Source organism: Melanerpes formicivorus, unplaced genomic scaffold (assembly GCF_026170545.1).
Source record: "Melanerpes formicivorus ecotype bairdi unplaced genomic scaffold, bMelFor1.0.p_v2 SCAF_142, whole genome shotgun sequence".
In the NCBI taxonomy this organism is placed as follows: domain Eukaryota; kingdom Metazoa; phylum Chordata; class Aves; order Piciformes; family Picidae; genus Melanerpes; species Melanerpes formicivorus.
The window spans coordinates 847,130-870,501 of record NW_027142494.1 but is presented as its reverse complement, the minus strand read 5'-3'; the positions used below and the strand labels follow the sequence as shown (position 1 = coordinate 870,501).

At 57.8% G+C, this 23,372-nt stretch overlaps 1 protein-coding gene across 1 annotated transcript in view; it reads right to left on the bottom strand.

Annotated features, from left to right (window-relative positions):
• Positions 1–610: 610 nt before the first annotated feature.
• The window catches only part of LOC137456910 (zinc finger protein 585A-like), a 269,157-nt gene continuing 246,395 nt past the window's right edge, over positions 611–23,372 (bottom strand). Inside the window, exon 8 of the mRNA XM_068168599.1 lies at positions 611–1,426. Coding sequence (XP_068024700.1) covers positions 611–1,426 — 816 coding nt within the window. The remainder of the gene's footprint in view (positions 1,427–23,372) is intronic.

Here is a 23,372-nt window from a genome sequence, read left to right as displayed (position 1 = left end):
CCAGCCCCAGAGTGGAAAGCCAACAGAAGCTTTATGAGTTCTTCCAAAGATCTCCATCAGCTTCCCCCTACACCCTCCAAAGATCCCAAAAGTCAGTCCTAGGACCATCCAAATCCCAAACACCTAAGATCACCTGAAAGCCCCTGAAGAATGCCTCTGAGATGCCCCTCAAGACTCCTCTGAGAACCTCATTTTGCCTTCCTTCGACAGGGAACACAGCTCCACCCCATCCCTTGGGAGCAAATGCCCCCAAAATTCAGGCATTGAGGCAGAGATAACTGAAATAAAAGCAAACAGCCAGGATTTGGGTAACTTTTGGGTTTTATTGAGACAATTGGTCAATGGACAGAGGATTTCTTACCCCAGGGAGACACAAAGCATAAGGGAAGAACCAGACAGACCCTGGCAAAGCCCTGCTGATCTCAACTGGGAGCTCCAGCTGTGCCGACTCAGCACTGTAATTGTTCTCATTAGCAATAATTGGTGTTCCGAAGGGCAGGAGGTGTTTGTTGCTTCTGGTACCCCCAGTCCCTGAGAATTGCAAAGGAAAAAGAGAAGATTTTGATGCTGGAGAGGCCCTCTCAGAGGGGTCACGATTACCCAACAGATTCTAGGTGGATTTATGCCTCCCCTCCAGTTCAGGCTGCTCTCTGGTGTGGATGTAGCGGTGCTTGTTGAGATAGGCCTTCTGGGTGAAGCGCTTACCGCAATCAGCACACGGGAAATCCTTCTCACTGGTGTGGGTGCGGCGGTGACGACTGAGATTTGGCCTCTGGCTGAAGCTCTTCCCACATTCAGCACAGGTGAACGGCTTCTCTCCAGTGTGGGTGCGGCGGTGATCAATGAGATAGCGCCTGTAGGTGAAGCTCCTCCCGCAGTCAGCACAGGTGAAAAGTTTCTCACCGGTGTGGGTGCAGTGGTGGTCAATGAGAGAGCCTTTTCGGCTGAAGGCCTGGCCGCACTCAGCACAGCTGAAAGATTTCTCGCCAGTGTGCACACGACGATGCTTTGTTAGGTTTCCCTTCCAGGTGAAGCTCTTGCCGCAGTCAGTACAGCTGTACGGCTTCTCACCACTATGGATGACTTGGTGCTGGATGAATTCAGTACTCGTGGTGAAGGTCTTGCTGCACTCAGCACAGGGGAACAGATGCTCTCCAGTATGGATGCGGCAATGGATGGTGAGAGTGGAGCTGTGTTTGAAGCTCTTGCCACAGTCCCTGCAGCTGAAGGCCTTCTCACTGGTGTGGACGAGGTGGTGTTGCCTAAGAGTAGAGATCTGCCTGAACCGCTTGCCACAGCTGTCACAAGAGAAGGGCCTCTCTCCAGTGTGGGTGCGGCGGTGCTTGTTGAGATTAGAGCGATAGGTGAACCTCTGTCCGCAGTCGGCACAGGTGAACGGTTTCTCTCCAGTGTGGGTGCGGCGGTGCTGGATGAGCCCAGAGTTCCAGCGGAACCTCTTGCCACAGTCACCACAAACGACAGGCCGGGAGGTAGGCTGCGGGCAGTGGTGCTTCACTAGCTCTGAGACACCTGGGAAGCTCTGCCCACACTCAAGACACTGATTCACCTCTTTGGGTGACACTGAGGGACCTGCTCTGGCTTCATCCTCCTCCATACATTCCTCCCCCTCATCCTGCTCACCTTCATCATCATCATTTTCCTCCTCTTCACAGTTGTCATTCTCAGCATCATCCTCCATCTTCTCCTCTTTTTCCTCCTCATCCTCCTCTACCTTGGGACTGCACATTGGCTTCTCCAACTTGATCCCTAGGTGCTGCTTCTCCTCCCATCTCTTGTCTGGGTCCTTCTGCGAGGCCATACTGTGGGAGGGAGGGGTCACAGCTGTGCAATAGGGAAGATGGAAGCACCTGAGCCCAGGATCTCAAACCCTCAGATCCTGCCTGGGTCATGACACTCCCTGACTCCCAACACCCAGCTGGAGGAGAGAATACAGAGGGGACCTCAAACCTTCAGTTTCTGCCACAGTGTGGGCACAGACCTCTAATACCTGTGCTGAGAACCCAGGTTCCTGTGATCAGTGCCCTGAGGTACCCTGAGGCTTACAAGTGGTCTTGTCCCACTCTGCTCAAGCCTGGTGACATTGGCAGGGTGGTTCCTGGCCCAGCCCTGTCCTTTGATCTCCCCTGGCTCAGACAATGGAGGCAGCAGCACTGACCAAGGAAGACCAAACCACCTCCAACCTTCTCCCACCACCCTCCAAATCCCACCCCCCAAACATCACCTCCTGCTCACAACTCACCCCCAGCAGCCTGGAGCATTCCTCAATTCCCACAACACCTGATGTGCCTCAGAGCTCCTGAAGAGGTGAAATATGCTGGACAGGAGGAGGTGGTAGAGGTTGGGAGCTGCCCTGGGGGCCTAGGATCCTGCTGTTAACCCACTCTGGCTTTCATACCTGTTGGGCTGCTCCAAGGAACAGACCTGCAAACTCTGCTCTTCCACAGCACACAGGGGCAGGGATGATGGAGAGGGACTCAGCCTCTGCAAGAGAGAAGCAAAGGGCTCAGAGGAGAGCACTGACCTGCAAGGGATGGCTCAGCACTGCCCAGGACCAGGCAGCACAGCTCAGCCTTGCTGGGGGCAGCTCCCAAGCCCAGCAGCGCAGCCACAGCACACAGCCAGGGCTGAACAAGATGGGAGGCCTCAACAAGTGCAGACTCAGCTCCTTGCCCAGCACACAGTCCCCAGCACACAGCTGCAGGCCAGCACCACAACACAGCTGCCTCCACACAGCCTCTCCCAGGCCTTGCCTAAAGCTTCCTCCCACTGCCTGCCCAGGCCTCTGCTGCCTGCAGCTGCATTTGACAGCAGATCTTGCCCTGGACCCAGCTCTCCTCCCTGGCCCTGCCCCCACCACACCCACTCTGTGCTCACCTCTGGCCTGCACACCTCTCTGCTGCCCTCTCCAACCTCCCAGAAGTTCCTAATAGCACCCAGAGAGCCTTTGAAATCTCACTGCTAAGATCCTTGGGGAGCTTTGAAGGAGGTTTTGTCTTCTCAAAACTCTTCAAATCTGGTTGAAAAATCATCCAAACATCTTCAGAACTCCTCCAAAACATCTTCAGAAGTCACCAAATCCCTTCAGAACTGCTCAGAAACTCAGCTGGAGTGCACAGAGCCCTGAGGCTGAGGCAGATCCTGGGACCAGGAACCTCTGGGGATGGGTTTTGCCCTGGGCTGGGGGTTGGGGAGGGCAACACTCAGGCAGCAGGAAAGGACTCCCCCACCCCCAAGGGACCCAGCACTGGGGGGAGGGAGGGGCGCTGTAGAGGGATTCTAGGGGGCAGGGCCCTTGGCAGTACCATTTGGGACCCTGCCTGACCTGGGGGCAAGAAGACTTGGGGGGCAGCAATATTTGGGGACCCTCCTATTCTTCCCAACCTACTCCAGCTGGGCACTCCTCCAGTACCACCCAAGTTAGGGACCCCATTGCCCTGGGGGTACCCCCCCACCTCCTGGCCTCCTCTCACCAGTAGCCTTTCTCCCTAAATGGGGGCTCCTGCCCAGGAGGCCACCCCAGCCCCAAGCCCTGGGCTCACAGACCAGGCCAGGCCAGGCTCTGAGGTGCTCTATGGCCAAGCCAAGCTGAGTCCAGCACCAAGCCACTGCTGGACCCCCCTGGACTCTTCCTTGGACCCCCCCCCACAAAGGCAGTGCTCAAGGAGGTGTCCTGCAGCTTGTGCAGGGATGAGAGCAGCTGAGGAGAGAGGGGAGAAGGCAAAGAGAGGGCAGACAATGACCAGCAGAGAGCTCAGCACCACCCCAGGCTCCCATCCAGGCTGCCAAGGTGCTGCTGGGCACCCACCGGGCTTGGCTGGGGGCAGGGCACCGCTGCCAGCTGCAAGTAGCCAAAGGGGCAAGCTGGGCACACTGGGCACAGAGGCTTAGCCTCCTGAGGGCAGGGACAAAAGGCAGAGCCCAGCTGGGGGACACAGAGAGGCCTGCAGAGAGATGGACACAGCCCTGTGCCCGAGGGCAGGCAGAGGCACCCCTGGCACAAGGGCACAGCAGAGCCCCACAGGAAGGGGCTGGGGGGCACAGAGGCCTTGGATGCCACCACCCCCAGCACAGCCAAACCGCCCCACAGCTGACACCAGCCCCAGGCGCTCCCAAGCTCAGGCTCAGCACAGCACCCACGCCTGACACCCCCACGGCACCCAGCACACAGCCTGCCCACAGCTCCCCCCCGCGCCTGGCCCTCAGCCCAGCCGCTGCCCTTCAGCACAGCAGCCGCCCGGCACCTGCCAGCACAAAGCCTCCAAACCCCCAGGGCTCCCCCACACACCCCCACAGCAGCCTCTGCTGCAAGCCACACCCCACGCTCACCACCACCTCTCCTGCACACAGCAGCCCCCCCGACCAACCCGAAAACCACAGACCCCCACAGCCGCACAGAGGTCCCCACAATCACAGCGACACCCCCCAAACCGCACGGACCCCAAACGCCAAGCTTGCAGAGCTCCCCCGGACCTCACAGCCTTCCTCCCCCGCACCCTCCCCCCAACCCCCACCAATTCCCCCTAGATCCCTGCAGAGGCTTCCCCCCCGCAGTCCCACCGACCCCTGCCCCACAAGCCCCTCCCCAAATCAAGTGACCCTCCCGACCCCTCCCAGCCCCCCAGAGAGCATTCCCTGATCCCCACCCCACGACCCCCAACTCAGCCCCGGAGACTCACTCACCCCACCTGGACCCCGGGACAAGAGCGACGCAGAAAAGGAGAAGGAGGAAGAGCTCAGCGCACAGGGAGCCGCCGGCCCCGGCAGGCTGCTGGCGAGCAGAGAGCGCTGCGAGGGAGACCCCGGCCCGGCCCCTCCGGCTGCTGCGGCCACGTGGGACGGGGAGCGGAAGCAGGGAGCACGCCGGAGAGGAAGCCCCGCCCACGGCCGGGCAGCCTTAGCCAATGAGAGGCGGCGGGAGCGCGGCAGCTCCTCCCCCTGGGCGCTGCCGAGGCCCAGCCAGGAGCTGCCCCTGCCGGCCGCGGCCGCCATTGCTGCACCCACGGCCGGGCAGCCACAGCCAATCAGAGCCGCCGGAACAGCCCAACCACGCCTCCAAGTCTCAGCCGGCCGCGGGCACCACTGTGGCTGCCTCCTGGCAAGAGGCTGCGGAGCGCTGGAGCGGTGCCTGGGCTGTGCGTGCGGACAGCGCTGTCACGATAGAGCTGCGGGGTCGTGAGGTGTGGCGGGGCGGGAGGGGCTGCGGGGCCGGGGAGCGCTGGGGGCGGCTATGGCTCAGGGACCTATTTGTGTCTCTGCCCTGCACAAGCGCTCTGGGCTCCTCCAAACCCCTCCTCAAACTTCCTCCTGCGGCCCCAAGTCCTCTCTCTCCAGCCTGCAGTCAGAACTTTCTTCCTGAGCTGCCTTCAGCTCACAGCCTAAGGGAAAAAGCTCAAAGCCAACCTGAGACCAAACCAATCTGAGTGCAACCCGAGAGAGGCTGCTGCGAGGGCTGGAGGCAGCCCCAAGATGTTCCGCAGCAGGCAGTGGGAACCTGGGGACTCCAAGACAAAGGCAGGAAGGAAAACCTCAAGGCTGAGCTCCGCACGCCCCGCGCAGCGCCGGGGCCCAGCAGCTCAACGCTCCCCGGCTCTCAGCATGCCCCGGGGCCCGCCCAGAGCCTTCCCCGCTCCGCTGCCGCCGCCCGCAGCGCTCCGGCACCGCTGCCGCTCCCTTGGGCACTGCTGTTGGCTCTCTCGGCTCTGGGGGGAGTTGTACAGCTCAGAGAGAGGTGAAGCTGATCCACAGCCATCGATATCCCCACGGAGCCCTTTGCATCGCCCCAGCACACTCCCACCCCCAGTGCCAGTGCCAGCCCCGCCTGGTGCTGAGTGCGGGCAGCAGGGCTGGGATGAGAGTTGCACTCTGGACCCCGTCCCTCCCGGCCGCTCTCTGACACCTCACCGCCCCCCCCCATTGCTGTCCCAATGCACATCCTGCACAGCACAGACTGCAAACAGCCAAGAGCTTCAGGAGCCAACCCCGCGGCCCCCAGCCCCGCCGGCACCCCCCTGCCCCTGGCCCAAGCCAAACAGAACAATTCCTCACCCTCCCCGAGCCTGCCCCAGCCCCACGGAGCCCCCTGCCCCCCGCGCCCCTCCCGACCCCCAACTCCACACACGCCCCCGGCAGCCCCACGCAGCCAGAGCCTTCCCCGCTGCGCTGCCGCCGCCCTCAGCGCTCCCCGGCCCCCTCAGCCCCTCCCGCCCCGCCGCAGCTCACCAGCCGGCAGCTGCCGCTCGCCCGCCAGCACCTCCGGCACTTCTCCCGCGCTCCGGCCCCGCTGCCGCTCCCCACGGGGCAGCACCAATGGCGGCCGCGGCCGGCAGGGGCAGCTCCTGGCTGGGCCTCGGCAGCGCCCAGGGGGAGGAGCTGCCGCGCTCCCGCCGCCTCTCATTGGCTAAGGCTGCCCGCTCGTGGGCGGGGCTTCCGTTCCAGACTGCTCCCTGCTTCCGCTCCCCGTCCCACGTGGCCGCAGCAGCCGGAGGGGCCGGGCCGGGGTCTCCCTCGCAGCGCTCTCTGCTCGCCAGCAGCCTGCCGGGGCCGGCGGCTCCCTGTGCGCTGAGCTCTTCCTCCTTCTCCTTCTGCTGCTCTGCTTCGCTCTTGTCCCGGGGTCTAGGTGGGGTGAGGGAGTCTCTGGGGCTGAGTTGGGGGTCGTGAGGTAGGGATCAGGGAATGCTCTCTGGGGGACTGCGAGGGGTCGGGAGGGTCTCTTGGGTTGGGGCAGGGTTTATGGGGCAGGGGTTGGTGGGGCTGGGGCGGGGGAGAGCCTCTGCGGGTATCTAGGGGGAGTCGGTGTGGTTTGGTTGGAGGCTTCTGGGGATATGTGTGTGGGGGGGGTCCGTGGGATCCGGGGAAGATCCGTGGCTACGGGGTGGGGGTGGGTCTGTGAGGTCCGGGGGAGCTCTGCAAGCTTGGCGCTTGGGGTCCGTGCGGTTTGGGGGGGGGTCGCTGTGATTGTGGGGAGCTCTGTGCGGCTGTGGGGGTTTGCGGTGTTGGGGGTGGTCGGAGGGGGCTGTGGGGTAGGGCAGAGGTGTGCAGGGTCGGTGAGCGTCGTCTGTGCTGTTCTGGGAAGGGTCTATGCGGTTGCGGGGCCGCGGGTGGGGTTGGGGTGGGGGTCTGTGGGGTTCCTTGTGGTGCTGCCTCCCCCTGGTGGGGGCAGCTGCAGGCCCCCTTTGGCTGCTGCTGTGTTGCAGGCGGAGCCATTGGTGGGCTGCAGGGGCTGTCCCTGGCCCTGTGTCCCTGTGTCCCTGTGCTGGGGGCTGGGCTGGCAGCAGAGCTGAGGTGGCAGCGGCGCTGTGGGGGCTGCTGTGTGCAGGAGAGGTGGTGGTGAGCGTGGGGTGTGGCTTGCAGCAGAGGCTGCTGTGGGGGTGTGTGGGGGAGCCCTGGGGGTTTGGAGGCTTTGTGCTGGCAGGTGCCGGGCGGCTGCTGTGCTGAAGGGCAGCGGCTGGGCTGAGGGCCAGGCGCGGGGGGGAGCTGTGGGCAGGCTGTGTGCTGGGTGCCGTGGGGGTGTCAGGCGTGGGTGCTGTGCTGAGCCTGAGCTTGGGAGCGCCTGGGGCTGGTGTCAGCTGTGGGGCGGTTTGGCTGTGCTGGGGGTGGTGGCATCCAAGGCCTCTGTGCTCTGCAATCTCTTGAGGCACAAAGATTCCCTGGGGGGTTGCAGAGTGATTCTCAGTTTCTCTGCAGGCCTCCTGAGCACAGAAAGGCTCAGGGCAGGAGGAGCTTTTGCTGTGTGGCTGCAGGCTGAGAGCTGTGCAGAGCTTTTGTCAGCTGTGCTGGCAGGAAGCATGGTCAGAAGCAGACTGCTGTGCTGCAGCTGCTCTGCCCCTGGGGAGATGCTTGCTGGCAGGCAACCAAATGAGGCTGAGCTGTTGAGTGTCTGCTTGTGGCTGAGGAACTGCATTGACTTGGACTGAAAGGTTTGGCTTGGGCTGGGGGCAGCCTGTTGTTGATGGTTTTGGTGGTGAGAAGTCCTGCAGCTTCCTTGGAGGAGCTTCAGCAGAAGCCAAAGCAATTCCCTTGCTGCTGTTTGCTGTGCAATGAGCTGGGAAGGGAAGGAAATGATTGCTGCAAGTGAGCAAAGCAATTGCAGTGCTCTGCAAGTCTCAGCAGTGCTGTGTCCAGCAGGGCCAGGGCAGGGATTGTCCTCCTGTCCTGGGCCCTGGGGAGGCCACCCCTGGAATGCTGGGGTCAGTTTTGGGCCCCTGACTCCAGGAAGGACTTTGAGGGTCTGGAGCAGGTGCAGAGAAGGGCAAGAAAGGTGTGGAAGGGTCTGGAGAGCAGGGCTGAGAGGAGCAGGTGAGGGAGCTGTGGGTGTTCAGTGGGGAGAAGAGGAGGCTGAGGGGAGACCTCTTGGCCTCTGGAGCTCCCTCAAGGAGGCTGCAGTGAGGTGGGGGTTGGGTTCTTGTGCTTAGTCTCAGGTGGTAGGTGGAGAGGAATTGGCCTGAAATTGTGGGAGGGGAGGCTTAGGTTGGAGAGGAGGAGGAATGAGTTTGGTGGCAGAGTGGTCAGGGCCTGGCAGAGGCTGCCCAGGGAGGCAGTGGAGTGGCCATGGCTGGAGGTGTTGCAGCCAGGTGTGGCCATGGGGCCATGGTTTGGTGTCCCTGGTGGTGTTGGGGCTGGCAGTTGGCCTCAGTGCTGAGAGAGGTCTTTTGCAGGCCAGGCAATTGTGTGGCTGTGTGAGGAAGCTGCCCCAGAGCAAATGCATCTTAGGTGCTGGAGGTGCTGGGAAGAATGGGAAATGGGAGAGAGTCCTGTGGAGAGGGGAAAGGTTTGGGTTTTGCCTCTGGGCTCCTAGTCTGCCCTTGGAAGTGCCTGGGATTCTTGCAAGCAGTGCTGCCAGCTGGAGCCTTCTGGGGTCAGTTGGTGGTGTGCTGAGAGGGCCAAAGGGAGGTGAGGCTTGGGAAGAGAAGTGGTGAGCAGGAAGCTTGTTGGGTTGTGGGTGGCCAAGGGGTGTGGGTGTGGCTGAGAGGTGTGGAGTGCAGGAGAGCCTTGAAGGCGTTGTGGTGTTGCTGAAGCTGTGGGCTGAGGAAGTGCTGCTGGCAGGCAAGGGCTTGAAGGAGGTTGAAAGTCAAGTGGTGTGGATGGCTTGGTGTGGGGAAGTGTTTGGCTTCTTGTGGGCAAGTGAAGCTTTCCTTGTGCAGGAGGAGAGTGAGAGCCTGGGCTTTGCAATCCCTGGGGCCCTGGAGCCCTTCTGGAGTGGTTTTCTTCTGCAGAGCTTTGCAGCCCAGCTGCAGGTCTGCTGTTGCTGGAAGCTGTTGGTGGTTGTTTTGTGCAGCCTTGGGTGTTGGATCAGTGTCTTGGCTCAGTGTGGTCCTTTCTCTTGTGGCCAAGTTGAGGTCCCTTTGGTTTTGGCAGCTGAGCACAGGTTGAGGCTTTTGCTGCAATGGTTTTTGTGCTGGCAGCATTGTGTGCTGCCAGCTGGAGTGCTGTGTGCAGCTGTGGTGCCCCCAAGAGGGGCAGGAAGTTGAGCTTGGGAGCTGGGTCTTGAACTTGGGTGTGGGTCTGGGTTTGGGGTCTGGGTGTGATGTTGGCTGATGATTCCTGAGCTTGGGAGCTGATTCTGAGCTTGGGAGCTGAGTCTGCACTTTTTATTTGAGTGTGAGCTCGGGGTCTGGTTGTTAAGCTCGAGAAGTGGTTCTGGTCTTAATTGCTGGTTCTTGGGCTTGGGGGCTGGCTCTGGGCTAGGGAAGTGGTTCTGGGCTTGGCTGCTGCGTTTTAAGCTTGGGGGCAGGCTCTGACCTTGGGAATGACTTCTGACCTTAGTTGCTGGTTCTCAAGCTCAGGGCCTGGGGATGGGCTCGGGATGTTGTTCTTGAGCTCTGGGCTCGGGGGCTGGCTCTGGGCTTGGGATGTAATTCTGACCTTAGTTGCTGGCACTGAGCTGGGGGCTGGTGTTTGCGCTCAGGGGCTGGCTGTGACCTTGGGAAGTGGTTCTGGCCTTAGTGGCAGGCTCTCGGGCTCGGGGGCTGGGTGTGGGCTTGGGAAGTGGTTCTGACCTTAGTGGCAGGCTCCCAGGCTCGGGAGCTGGGTCTGAGCTTGGCAGCTTATTCTTGAGCTTGGGAGCTGCTTCTGAGCATGGGAGCTGGTTCTTGAGCTTGGGAAGTGGTTCTGACCTTCGTTGCTGGCTCTGAGCCTGGGAGCTGAGTCTGCACTTTTGATTTGAGTGTGAGCTTGGGGGCTTCTGACCTTAGTTGGTGGTTCTTGAGCTAGGGGTACTGGTGCTGGGCTCTGGAAGTGGTTCTGGGCTTGGGGTATGTGTCTGATCTTGGGTACTGGTTCTTGAGCTTAGGAAGTGGTTCTGACCTTAGTGGCTGGCTCTGATCTCAGGGGTGAGGCTCTGGGCTCAGGAGCTGATTCTTGAGTTTGGGGGCTGGCTCTGATCTCAGGGGCTGGTTCCTGAGCTTGGGAAGTGGTTCTGACCTTAGCTGCTGGTTCTTGAGCTCAGGGGCTGGTTCCTGAGCTTGGGAAGTGATTCTGACCTTAGCTGCTGGTTCTAGAGCTTAGGGTCTGGCTCTGGGCCTCAGGGCCTGGCTTTTGAGCTCAGGGGCTGGCTCTGAGCTTGGGAAGAGATTCTGACCTAGCTGCTGGTTCTGGGCTTGGGGACTGGGTCTGAGGTTGGGCGCAGGCTGTTGAGCTTGGGAAGTGGTTCTGGGCTTGGGGCTTGGTTCTTGAGCTTGGGACATGGTTCTGACCTTAGTTGCTGGTTCTAGAGCTCAAGGTTGGCTCTGAGCTCAGGAAGTGGTTCTGGGCTCAGTGTCTGAGTCTGAGCTCAGGAGCTTGTTCTTGAGTTCAGGGGCTGGCACTGAGCTTGGGGACTGTTTTTTTGAGCTTGGGAAGTGGTTCTGACCTTAGTTGCTGGCTCTAGAACTGAGGGGCTAGTTCTGAGCTTGGGAAGTAGTTCTGACCTTAGGTGCTGGTTCTCAAGCTTGGGGGCTGGCACTGAGCTCAGGGGCTGGCTGTCAAGCTTGGGAAGTGGATCTGAGCTTAGTTGCTGGCTCTGAGCCCAGGAGCTGAGTCTGCACATTAGATTTGAGTGTGAGCTTGGGGGCTGGTGGGCTGGTTCTTGATCTTGAGAAGTTGTTCTGACCTTAGTGGCTGGCTCTTGAGCTTGGGGGCTGGCTCTTGAGCTGGGAAGTGGTTCTGACCTTAGTTGCTGGCTCTTGAGGTTGCAGGCTGGTGCTGGGCTTGGGGGCTGGTTCTGGGCTTGGGAAGTGGCTCTTGAGCTAAGGAAATTGGTTCTGACCTTACTTGCTGGTTTTGGGTTCAGGGGTGAGGCTCTGGGCTTGGGGGTTGGTTCTTGAGCTTGGGAAGTGGTTCTGGCCTTGGGGGTTGGTTCTAGAGCTCAGGGGCCGGATCTGAACTCGGGAAGTAGTTCTGGGCTCAGGGTCTGGGTCTGAGCTCAGGAGCTTGTTCCCTGAGCTCAGGGCTGCTTCTTGGGCTTGGGGGCTGGCTCTGGGCTCAGGGGCTGGTTCTTAATCTCTGGGGCTGCCACTGAGCTCAGAGACTGGTTGTTGAGTTTAGGAAGGGTTTCTGACCTTAATTGCTGGTTCTCAAGCTCAGGGGCTGGTGCTGAGTTTGCGGGCTGGTTGTTGAGCTTGAGAAGTGGTTCTGAGCTTAGTTGCTGGCTCTGATCAGGCCCAGGAGCTGTATCTGCATGTTAGATTTGAGTGTGAGCTTGAGGACTGGTGCTGAGCTTTGGGCTTGGTACTTGAGCTTGGGAAGTGGTTCTGATGTTCACTGCTGGTTCTCAAGCTCAGGGGCTGGTGCTGGGCTCAGGGTCTGGCTCTGGCCTTAGCTGCTGCTTCTTGAGCTTGGGGGCTGGCTCTGAGCTGCAAGAGTTGAGCTGAAGTGGCACAGTGCCCTGCAGAGGCAAAAGCTTTTCCCTGCCAGTCAGCCATTGGAATCCTCTCCCCAGGGCAGTGGTGGATTCCCCTGCAGGGCAGAGTTGGAAGGCTCAGCTTGGCAGGGGGCTGGGCCAGCTCCTTTCCAGTCCAGTGTCAGCTGTCAAGGTTGGAGCAGCTGAGCCTTGGGGTCCCTTGCAGCCTGGCATTGTGTGGCAGCAGAGCTATGCTGCTGGTTTTGAGGGCACTTGGAAAGCTTCTGGAGCATTTGTGCAGAGTGTGCAAGACATCCCTGAGCCTAGCAACTCCCTCAGCTCTCTTGAGAATGAACTCTGCAGAGCTGGAAGAGCTTTCCAGGAATTTGGCAGAGGTTTGGGGGAGTTTGGAAGGGATTTTGGTTCTCCTCCTCCTTGTCCTCTTCCTTGTCCTTCTCTGCCTCATCTTTTTCCTGCTCTCCCTGGAGGCTGCCCTTAGACTCCTAGAATCCTACAGTGGTTTGGGTTGTCAGGGAGCTGCAAAGGTGATGCAGTCCAAGCCCCTCTGCAGTCAGCAGGGACATCCTGCACTAGATCAGGTTGCCCAGAGCCCTGTCCAGCCTGACCTTAAACATCTGCAGGGTTGGGACCTCAAGCCCCTCCCTGGGCAACCTGTTGCAGTGTTCCAGCAGGCTTCTGGTGCAGAACTTGTTCCTCACCTCCAATCTCAATCTGCTCTGCTCTAGTTTGAAGCCATTGCCTCTGGTGCTGTCCCTGCAGGCTTTGCAAAGAGTCCCTCTGCAGCCCTCTTGTAGTCCCCTTCAGGTACCAGAAGGTCACTCTTAGGACTCCCCAGAGTCTTCTCTTCTCCTCTCCAGTCTGAACACCCCCAGCTCCCTCAGCCTGTCCTGGTAGCAGAGCTGCTCCAAGCCCCTGATCATTTTTGTGTCCCTCCTCTGGGCCCTCTCCATCAGATCCATGTCCTTCCTGTGTTGATGGTTCCAGAGCTGGCTGCAGTGCTGCAGGTGAAGTCTCAGCAGAGCCAAGTGCCAGGATGGCCTCTGTCCATCTCTGGCCATGCTGCTTTTGGTGCAGCCCAGGCTGCCCTTGGCCTTGTGGGCTGCAGGCTCCCCCTGTCTGTTCCTGTCCAGCTTCTTGTCCAGCAGCACCCCCCAGTGCTTTTCTGCAGGGCTGCTTCCTATCCCCTCCTCCCCCAGCCTGTCCTGATTGTGAGGATTGTGCCAGGCCAGGGGCAGGACCCTGCCCTTGCTCTTGTTGAAGCTCAGGAGGTTGCCCTGGGCCCCCTCTGCAGCTTGTCCCCTTGAGCTCCTCCAACTTGCTCTGCAGGGTATTGCCTTAGGTTTCAGGAGGCAGAGAGGCTCTCTTTGAGCCTTGTGAAAGGAATTGATGCCAAGCTGTGGCCAGAGGGTTGGATAGAATTGGGCAGTTTCCATGGCTGTGCTGTTCAGAGCTGCATCCTACAGTGCAAAGCATCAAATCCACAACAATCCATAGTGTGCCTGGGCCACGGGAGCCAAGCAACCTCCCTAGGCCAAAGCTTCCTCCAGAGCTCCACCAAAGCAGGCCAGAACCCCAGGCCCCAAATGCCTTCCCCCTCCCACATGCCTCTCTGCCCCTCCTCCCCCCATACCCAAGAGCTGCAGTTACAGAGTCTGGTAGGCAGCTCCCAGGTGAGCCAGGCTGCTGCAGGCCACAGTTGGCAGCACTGCCAAGGCCTCAAAGCTCCTCTGCAGAGAGAGATCCCAGAAGCTGTTCCTGGGAGCAGAGAGGAAGGGCAAAGGAGGTTGGAGAGCCTGTGCTGTTCCTTTGTAGAGAGTGAGTGCAGGCCTTGTGGGAATGAACTAAGCTAGATGACACTTTGTGGTGTCCCTCTGGACTCTGCTGTCCCTTCTGGAGGTCTCTACTCTCTGGTGTAAGACATCCCAGTGCCTTCCACCCACCACAGGGATTCTCCTCCATGTTCTCATCCAGGGGTTTCTGTTGGGCCCTGCTGGCTGTGTAGATCAGCCCTGGTGATGCTGTGGGACCCTGGGGACTCTGAGAGGGCAGCAAGTGAGTGGAGATGGAGCAATGGATGGAGAGATGGAGGGTGAAGGCTGCAGGGGGTGGGAGGGCTTAGTTCAGCAGCTGTGTGGCTCTGCCTGGCTCCTACCTCCAATGGTGCTGGCAGCAGCTGACCCCTGAAGCTCAAAGCTGCAAACCCTGCCTGGCTCAGGACAGTCCCCTGTCCCCTCCTGACATGCAGCACAGCCCAAGCAGGCACTCAGGGCTCCTAGCCACACAGCCCAGCCATCCCCCATGGCAGGAGTCACCTGAGGTCTCACTCCCTCTCTGTCCCCCTTCCTCTCATCAGTTGCTGCCTGAGGTGTCTGCAGGGTCCCTCCTCAGCCCTCATCTGTAACCCCCCTTGGCTTGGTGCTGTCCTTTCAGCCCTCCAGCTGATCCCAGCCTTTAGTCTCAGGCCCCTTCCATTCTTGTGCTGCTGCTTCCAGCCCAGTTCCTTAGATGCTTCCTCAGCCACAGCATTTCCCACTCCACCCTTCCAGCTGCAGTGGCAGTAGAGATGAGGGACCCAGGGCCATGGGACAGCCAAGGCAGCAGGGCCATGGATGTGGTGGGACTGAGGGAAGGGCCTGGGAGTGGTCCGGCAGGAATTAGGCCTTGTCCCCCAAAAAAGGGGAAAGGATGCAGGGCCCAGGTGGCAAATGTGTGTGCAGGGAATAGCAGAATATGGCAGCATTTCAGGAGGTGAAAGGAATGAATTGTGCTGCAGCTCTGCATGTGTCAGCTGGGAGATGAACAGCAGCCCATGGGCACTGTGCCCTCCCATCCAACCTCATTTTCTCTTGGAGATGTGGAGTGGCAGCTCCAGGAGATCTGCAAAGAGCAAGCTGAGAGAAATGGTCAGGGAGAGAAGGAAGCAAAACTCTTTCCAGTGAGTCTCTTTGGGCTGCAGGTGTGTGAAGGGTGCTGGAGGTGTGAGGTTTGGGCAGGAGCCAGAGACTCCTCCAGCATCCCAGTGAGGGCTGAAGAGGTTTAGCAAAAAGCTGCCCAAGTCCCTTCCCCCTTTGCTGTATCTCCAGAGGTCATGAAGCTCCCTTTGTGTGTGTCCTGAGGGCTGCTGTGATCTTCTGTTGGGGAGTGGGCAGCAGAGAGGTGTGCAGGGCAGAGGTGAGCACAGAGTAGGTGTGGTGGGGGCAGAGCCAGGGAAAAGAGCTGGATCCAGAGCAAGATCTGCTGGCAAAGGCAGGTGCTGGCAGCAGAGCCCTGGGCAGGCAGTGGGAGGAAGCTTTAGGCAAGGGCTGGGAGAGGCTGTGTGGAGGCAGCTGTGTTGTGGTGCTGGCCTGCAGCTGTGTGCTGGGGCCTGTGTGCTGGGCAAGGAGCTGAGTCTGCACTTCTTGAGGCCTCCCATCTTGATCAGCCCTGGCTGTGTGCTGTGGCTGTGCTGCTGGGCTTGGGAGCTGCCCCCAGGAAGGCTGAGCTGTGCTGCCTGGTCCTGGGCAGTGCTGAGCCATCCCTTGCAGGTCAGTCCTCTCTGAGACCTTTGCTTCTCTGTGGCAGGAGTTGTATCCCTCTCTCTCCATCATCCCTGGCCCTGTGTGCTGTGGAAAAGCAGAGTTTGCAGATCTGCCCCTTGGAGCAGCCCTGCTGATAAGAAACCCAGAGTGGGGCAACAGCAGGACCCCAGCCCCCAGAATCCTAGAGTCCCAGGGCACCTCCCAGCCTCTTCCACCTCCTCCTGCCCACCACATTTCACCCCTCCAGGGGTCCTGAGGCACATCAGGTGTTGGAGTTTAGGAACTCCCCAGGCTTGTGGGGGTCAGTTGTGTGGCAGGAGGTGATTGGGGTTCGGATGTGGTGGGTGGTGGGAGAAGGTTGAAGGTGTTTTGGTCTTCATTGGTCAATGCTGCTGCCTCCATTGCCTGAGCCAGGAGAGATTGGGCCAGGATCCCCCCTGCCAGTGCCACCAGGCTCGAGGAGAGTGGGACCACTTGTAAGCCCCAGGGAACCTCAGGGCACTGATCTCAGGAACCTGGGGTCTCAGTACAGGTATTAAAGGTCTGAACCCACACTGTGGCAGAAACTGAAGGTTTGAGGTCTCCTCTGCATTCTCTCCCCCAGCTGGGTGTTGGGAGTCAGGGACTGTCATGACCCAGGCAGGATCTGAGGGTTTGAGATCCTGGGCTCAGGTTCTTCCATCTTCCCTATTGCAGAGCTGTGACCCCTCCTTCCCACAGTATGGCCTCACAGAAGGACCCAGACAAGAGCTGGGAGGAGAAGCAGCACCCAGAGATCAAGTTGGAGAAGCCAATGTGCAGTCCCAAGGTAGAGGAGGATGGGGAGGAAAAAGAGGACAAGATGGAGGATGATGCTGAGAATGACAACTATGAAGAGGAGGATAATGATGATAATGAAGGCGACCAGGATGAGGGGGAGGAATGTATGGAGGAGGATGAAGCCAGAGCAGGTCCCTCAGTGTCACCCAAAGAGCTGAATCAGTGCCTTGAGTGTGGGCAGAGCTTCCCAGGTGGCTCAGAGCTAGTGCAGCACCACTGCCCACAGCCTGGCATCCGGCCCTTCGTTTGTGGTGACTGTGGCAAGAGGTTCCGCTGGAACTCTCAGCTCAGCCAGCACTACCGCACCCACACCGGAGAGAAACCTTTCACCTGTGCTGACTGCAAACAGAGCTTCACCCAGCGCTGTCATCTCACCCAGCACTACCTCACCCACACTGGCGAGAGGCCCTTCTCTTGTGACAGCTGTAGCAAGCGGTTCAGGCAGATCTCTACTCTTAGGCAACACCACCTCAGCCACAGCAGTGAGAAGGCCTTCAGCTGCAGGGACTGCGGCAAGAACTTTCAACACAGCTCCACTCTCACCATCCATCGCCGCATCCACACTGGCAAGCATCTGTTCCCCTGTGCTGAGTGCGGCAAGAGCTTCACCACGAGTACTGCATTCATCCGGCACCAACTCATCCACAGCGGTGAGAGGCCGTACAGCTGTGCCGACTGCGGCAAGAGCTTCACCCGGAAGAGCCATATCACAGAGCACCGTCGTATGCACACTGGCGAGAAACCTTTCAGCTGTGCTGAGTGCGGGAGGAGCTTCAGCCACAGGAGCTATCTCATTGTTCACCGCCGCACCCACACTGGAGAGAAGCCTTTCACTTGTGCTGACTGTGGGAGGAGCTTCAGCCAGAGGCAAGCGCTCAGTCGCCACCGCCGCACCCACACCGGTGAGACGTCTTTCACTTGTGCTGATTGCGGTAAGCGCTTCACCCAGAAGGGCTATCTCAACAAGCACCGCTACATCCACACCAGAGAGCAGCCTGTACTGGAGGGGAGGCATAAATCCACCTAGAATCTCTTGAGTAATCGTGACCCCTCTGAGAAGGCCTTTCCAGCACCAAAATCATCTATTTTTCCTTTGCAGTTCTCAGGGACTGGGGACACCAGCAGCAACAAACACCTGCTGCCCATCTGAACACCAATTATTGCTAATGAGAACAATTACAGTGCTGAGTCGGCACACCTGGAGCGCCCAGTGGAGTGCCAGGGACTGTCTGGTTCTTCCCCAGGGTCTGTCTGGTTCTTCCCCAATGCTTTGTGTCTCCCTGGGGTAAGAAATCCTCTGTCCATTGACCAATTGTCTCAATAAAACCCAAAAGGTACCCAAATCCTGTCTGTTTGCTTTTATTTCAGATATCCCTGCCTCAATGCCTGAATTTTGGGGGTATTTGCTCCCAAGGGATGGGGTGGAGCTGTGTGCCCAGTTCAGGGAGGGGAAAATGAGGTTTTCAGAGGAGTCTTGAGTGGCCTCTCAGAGGCATTCCTCAGGGGCTTTCAAGTTATCTTAGGCGTTTGGGATTTGGATGGTCCTGGGACTAACTTTTGGGATCTTTGGAGGGTGTAGGGGGAAGCTCATGGAGATCTTTGGAAGAACTCAGAAAGCTTCTGTTGGCTTTTCACTCTGGGGCTGGAACAGGTTGAAGAGCTGAGAAGAGGTTAAGCTGCCTGTTCCCCCCCAAAACAGAAGTGAGGGAAAAATACACACATGAATCAAAAAACCCTCTGGGCTGGGACAAGGACTTGAGATAAGATCAAAAGAGTTGAATCCAAAGGAGATCTCATAATGCACACTGACCTGAGGCTGTTTGCAGAAAGAAGCATAGCAGTGAGCAGCAGCAGCCAGGAGTTCAACCCCTTCAGCCCTCCTCCTCAGCAAAGAGCCAGCACCTGAGAGCCAGAACCCAACAGCAGCAACCAGAACAGGAAGCATCTCATGTTGCCATCTGAACTTCAGGCCCTGTAGTACTTTGCTCCAGCCAGCACTGTCCCTGTGAAGGTGGCATGAGGCAGGATGGTGTGGAGTAATGGCAGCAAATTTTCAACTTAACCTTTGATATTCCCAAGCCCTCATTCTGTGCCATCTGCACCATGCCCAGCAGCAATCAGCAGCAGGCCTCAGGCACTGTCCATGCTCACTCCACAGGAGGTCGCTTTGCAGTACCCAGAGGGCTGCTCACTGCAGGTGCTCTGCAGCTCCACTCTGTTCCAGCACAGTCTGGATCAGTCCATGCCCAGTCCAAATGCTGCAAATGCTGGGGCTGTGTTTCCAGCTCTGGGGCAGTCTGAGTCCAGTGACTCCTTCCATGCCTCCAAGTGAAAGCAAACTGTGGCTTGCATCCCAGTACTCAGCTTCCAACACATCCAGGTGTGGGGATCCTCCTGTCACACCAGAAACACAGATGGGTTCCACCCCTCATGGTTTGATGGTGTCAGAGCACTCTGGGCACCTGTATCTACTAAAGCTTTATTCTCTCATGGCTTCAACTTGCCAGGCCATTGGTTCTGTGTGATCCAACAAACCAATTTGTCTCTCCCTTCCATCTGGTTGGAGGCAGAGCCCCTCTAATTCTGCCTTGGGTCCCTTGCATCTCGTGAAGATGCTTTGGGAGTCCCTTCAGGAGGACCAGAAGCAGTTTCAGCTTCCCTGTTCTTCTCAGGCCATTTCCCACTGGAAACTGAGGCAGCATCTCTGGGGGGACAATTCCCCTGTAAGTCACAGACTCCTGCAGCCAGGACTGGATTGGATTTTCCCTTCCACTTCCTCATGTCCTCCCCATGGTCACACAAGTAAAGCAGAGGGTGTGCTGTGCTGTGTGCCTCCCAGATTCTCTCCCTTGGACAGGGGAGCAGCTGCTCCTCATGGCTGAAACACAGGACTGTACAGGTGGGGAATAAAAGCTTCTTCTGGAGCAGATGGAACTCCTGGGACAGTTCCTTCACAGCTGAAACACAGGCCTGGACAGAGGAGCAGAGATTTCCTTTGCCTTGCTGGGGCCTGCTGCTTCTTTCATCCACTGTTTGTCCTTGGCCATCTTCCAAAGCCAGAGATAAGAACCAAGCCAGCAGCCCAGGCTCTCTCTCTTGTTCCCATGGGGATCCTGATCCCTCCTGGTCCTTTGCAGGATCAGCTGCTTTCCTTGTAGGCTTCTTTTTCCCTACAGGAGTGTTGTAGATGTGCCCTCAGGAATGAGCAGCAAGGATATCAATGAATAGATATATTGGTAGCCTATTGATATACAAACTATGCAGCAGGGGATTTAGTTTCTATTCACAGGCAGCAGTATTGGGTTGGTGGAACCACCTCTGCAGAACGTTTGTGCCTGGGCACTTCAGAGGAACCAAATGAGTTCTAGAATTTAGAGTTGAAACTGATTGGAAAAGCAGTGGGGGAGGGGTTTGTCAGTGATCAGCAAACCCTCAACCCAGGACAGTTTCAGCACTACCTGAACCCAAATTCTATAAAGCAAAGGTTTGGCTTCCTCACGAGCTGAGAACCTCATGAAATCTTTCCTTGGTGATGTGTTTAGAGTCCTGACAGCGCGGCACGGCTGTGCCCTCATGAGGAAATAGAGAACGGTGCCTACCGCGTGGCTGTGCCGCGGGGTTGCTGCTTCTCCCAGAGCACAAAGGTCCTGGAGCCTCCCAGGGGAAGCTTCAGAGGCTTTTGCCGCTGGCTCCACGAAGCGCAGCACCTGGCAAAGGTTCCCCGCTCTGGGGGCTGTAGCGCTTCAGGACCGGTGGTGCACAGGGGCTGCCATGGTTTCCTCCCGTGGCGATGGCTCATGCGGCAGTTGACCCCACGCTCCACGGCACTGCCCCCAGCCGGGCAACAGTGGCAATGTGCAGCGAGGCCTTCTGGAGCTGCTTCAAGTCCCAGGCGAGGCGGACCGTAGCGGCACAGAGACGCACGCAGGCATAGGCACGGACACCAGCGTGGGGGGCACTTGTTTACCAAACAACTCCTATTTACCATTTGCCCCAAAGAATACTGCTCCAGTCAGCACCCACTGCTAACACAATAATTAACCAATCAGCTGATACTTTGCCAAATGAGCATAAGCACACGCCGTAAACAGGGCAAACAAACATGTAGCCTGGGCCTTGTTTGCCACAGGGGTGAGAACATGCCCAGGCAGATTGTTGTCCTGGACTCAGTGGTGCCAAGGTCCTGTCCCCCCCCCCCCAACTCCAGAAGGGAGGAGGGAGGGGGGACAAAGGGGGTTTGAGTCACACACACAGAAGCATGTTCTGGTAATATTTGGGGCACAATCCTGGTCATAAGCACCATTCACTACGAGGAGCAGCTGATCCTGTCACAGGCTGGTTCTCTGACACAGCTGCCATGCCTGTGGCACTGTCTGTAGGTCCAGAGACCTTCTCTTATCCCTGAGCCCTCTAGACAGTGATAAGCAGTGCTCAAGAGGCATGGGCCAGGCCCAAACACATTGCAGTGATTTCTGTCTCTCAGACTGACAACAGACTTTTCCCAAACCTTTCCGCAGCTGGGGAGGATTTTGCACTTCCTCAGGGCTGAAATTCCAAAGTACCAGAGGTGACCAACAGTCTAAGAATTTACCACTTCCCTCCCTCACCCCCTGCCACTCCTCAGTATCCAGCATCTGGGCAGATCTCACTGTGGTTTCCTTGGGAGTGTCCTGTATTGCTCTGGATGAAACCAGAGCAAGCAGTGGGCAGCACAGCTCTGAACCATTGCCCTAAGCTAACACTCAGCACCAGCAGCAGCACAAACAGGACTACAGCTCATCAGCCCCCTGAAAGCAAATCCATCTACAATGTGAATACACCACAGGAAAGAAAACTTCAGTCAAACTCTGTTGACGAGCCTCAAGACTTAATTGAATCCTCTTCTTAGCTCCTTGTTACCACAATCCTTTTCACTCCTGCCAAAATCTGTCCTCATTAAGGCAGCTGCTTTTGTGCCCCCCGTTGGGCTCCAGAAAAGGAATGTAATGGGTTCAGCTGAACCAGCAGCTTAAGCTCTCTGCCTCCCCCAACACAGAACTGAGGGGGAAAGAACACCACACAAAACCTCTTTGTGTTGATACCGAAACAAATGAAAGAAGAGTTTCCTGAGCAAATCAGATCATCAGAATACAAAAGTACAGTGACCTCAGCCTGTGAGCAGAAAAGTCACACTGGAAAGCAGCAGCAAGCAGCAGCAAACAAGGCAAATGCCCAAACCAGGGAGCTGCTCCCCTATCCCTCCCTGTCCCACTGCCATCCCAGCAGAGCAGCCAACACCCAAAAAATCCCAGAACCCAGAAGCAGCAATCGGAACAGGGAGCCTCCCATGCTGCAACCTGAACTTCAAGCCCCATCATCCTTTGCTCCAGCCAGCACTTTCATTTCTGAGGCTGGCATGGCTGCAGCATGGTCTGGATAACAGCTGCAGAGTCAAATCAACCCATGACAATCAGGAGCTCCTCCAAGCAAAATGGAAAGAGCCTCTCAGCTTCTGTGAACAACTTACACTGCTCTGAAGGCAGCTGGACTTGCCACATGGATGCATTAGTTGAGAGCCCAGAAGAGCTCAAGGGGGCAGTGGAAGGTGACTTCAGAAGGATCCTTGAAGATGAAGCTCAAACAGACTTCATGATTTGTAGCTGGAACCTTGGTATTTCCTGCTGGGATCTCCTTTGGATTCAGAGCCCTGTGACAATTCACAGGGTCACAGATGACAGGATGTTAGGGGTTGGGAGGGACCTCTGGAGATCTCTGAGTCCCCCTGCCAGAACAGGACCATAGAATCCAGTGCAGGTCTCACAGGAACACATCCAGACTGGGCTGGCAAGTCTCCAGAGAAGGAGACTCCACAACCTCTCTGGGCAGCCTGTTCCAGGGCTCTGTCACCCTTACAGTAAAGAAGTTCTTCCTCCTGTTGAAGTGGAACTTCCTGTGCTGCAGTTTCCATTCATTGCCCCTTGTCCTATCCCAGGGCACAAGTGAGCAGAGGCTGTCCCTGTCCCTTCCTTTCTGACCCCCAGCCCTCATATATTTATTGACATTGATCAGATGCCCTCTCAGCCTTCTCCTCTCCAGACTAAACAGCCCCAAGCCTCTCAGCCTCTCCTCATCAAGCAGTGCTGCAGTCCCTTCAGCATCCCCACAGCATCTGCAGCAGATCCCTGTCCCTCTGGAACTGGGGAGCCCAGAACTGGATGCAATATTCCAGGTGGGGCCTCACCAGGGCAGAGCAGAGGGGGAGGAGAACCTCCCTGGATCTGCTGGCCACACTCTTCCAAATGCACCCCAGGATCCCATTGGCATTCTTGGTCCCCCGGGCACATTGCTGTCCCATGCAGAACTTGCTGCCCACCAGAACTCCCAGGCCCTCCATGGGGCTGCTCTCTAACTATTTGTTCCCTTGAGTGCTGTAGGGTTCACATTGCTCTGGACATTGCAGGGGGCAGATCACCTCTAGTGAATCTGAGGCTTCCCAGAAATTGCCACTGGGTTCCTCTTAATCACAGGGATCCTGTCCCAGCAGGCACTAGTGCAGGGGAAGGAACACCAGACTGAAGACAAGGAGAAAGGGAACTGAAAATCTCATCACCTGAATCTAGAAAGAAAGCCCTTGGTAGCAAATGTCCATTCTGGATGGACACAGAACACAACACAGAGAGCTGATGAGAGCAACTGCTGGGGGTGCACCAACTGCCCTGAGAACCCTAAGGAAGGGCTGGAGGGGGGAGGGCATTCACTGGAATTCCAATACCTGATAATACCTCTTGGACATTCTGAGAATCACAGAATTGTCAGGGTTGGAAGGGACCTCAAGGATCATCCAGCTCCAACCCCCTGCCATGGTCAGGGACACCTCACACCAGAGCAGGTTGCTCACAGCCACATCCAGACTGGCCTTCAAAGCCTCCAGGGATGAGACTTCCACCACCTCCCTGGGCAACCTGTGCCAGTGTCTCTCCACCCTCATGGGGAAGAATTTCTTCCTAACATCCAATCTGAATCTCCCCACTTCAAGTTTTGCTCCATTCTCCCCCAGTCCTATCCCTACCCAACACCCTAAAAAGTCCCTCCCCAGCTTTCTTGTAACCTCCTTCAGATACTGGAAGGCCACAAGAAGGACTCCTGGGAGCCTTCTCTTCTCCAGACTGAACAGCCCCAACTCTCTCAGTCTGCCCTTA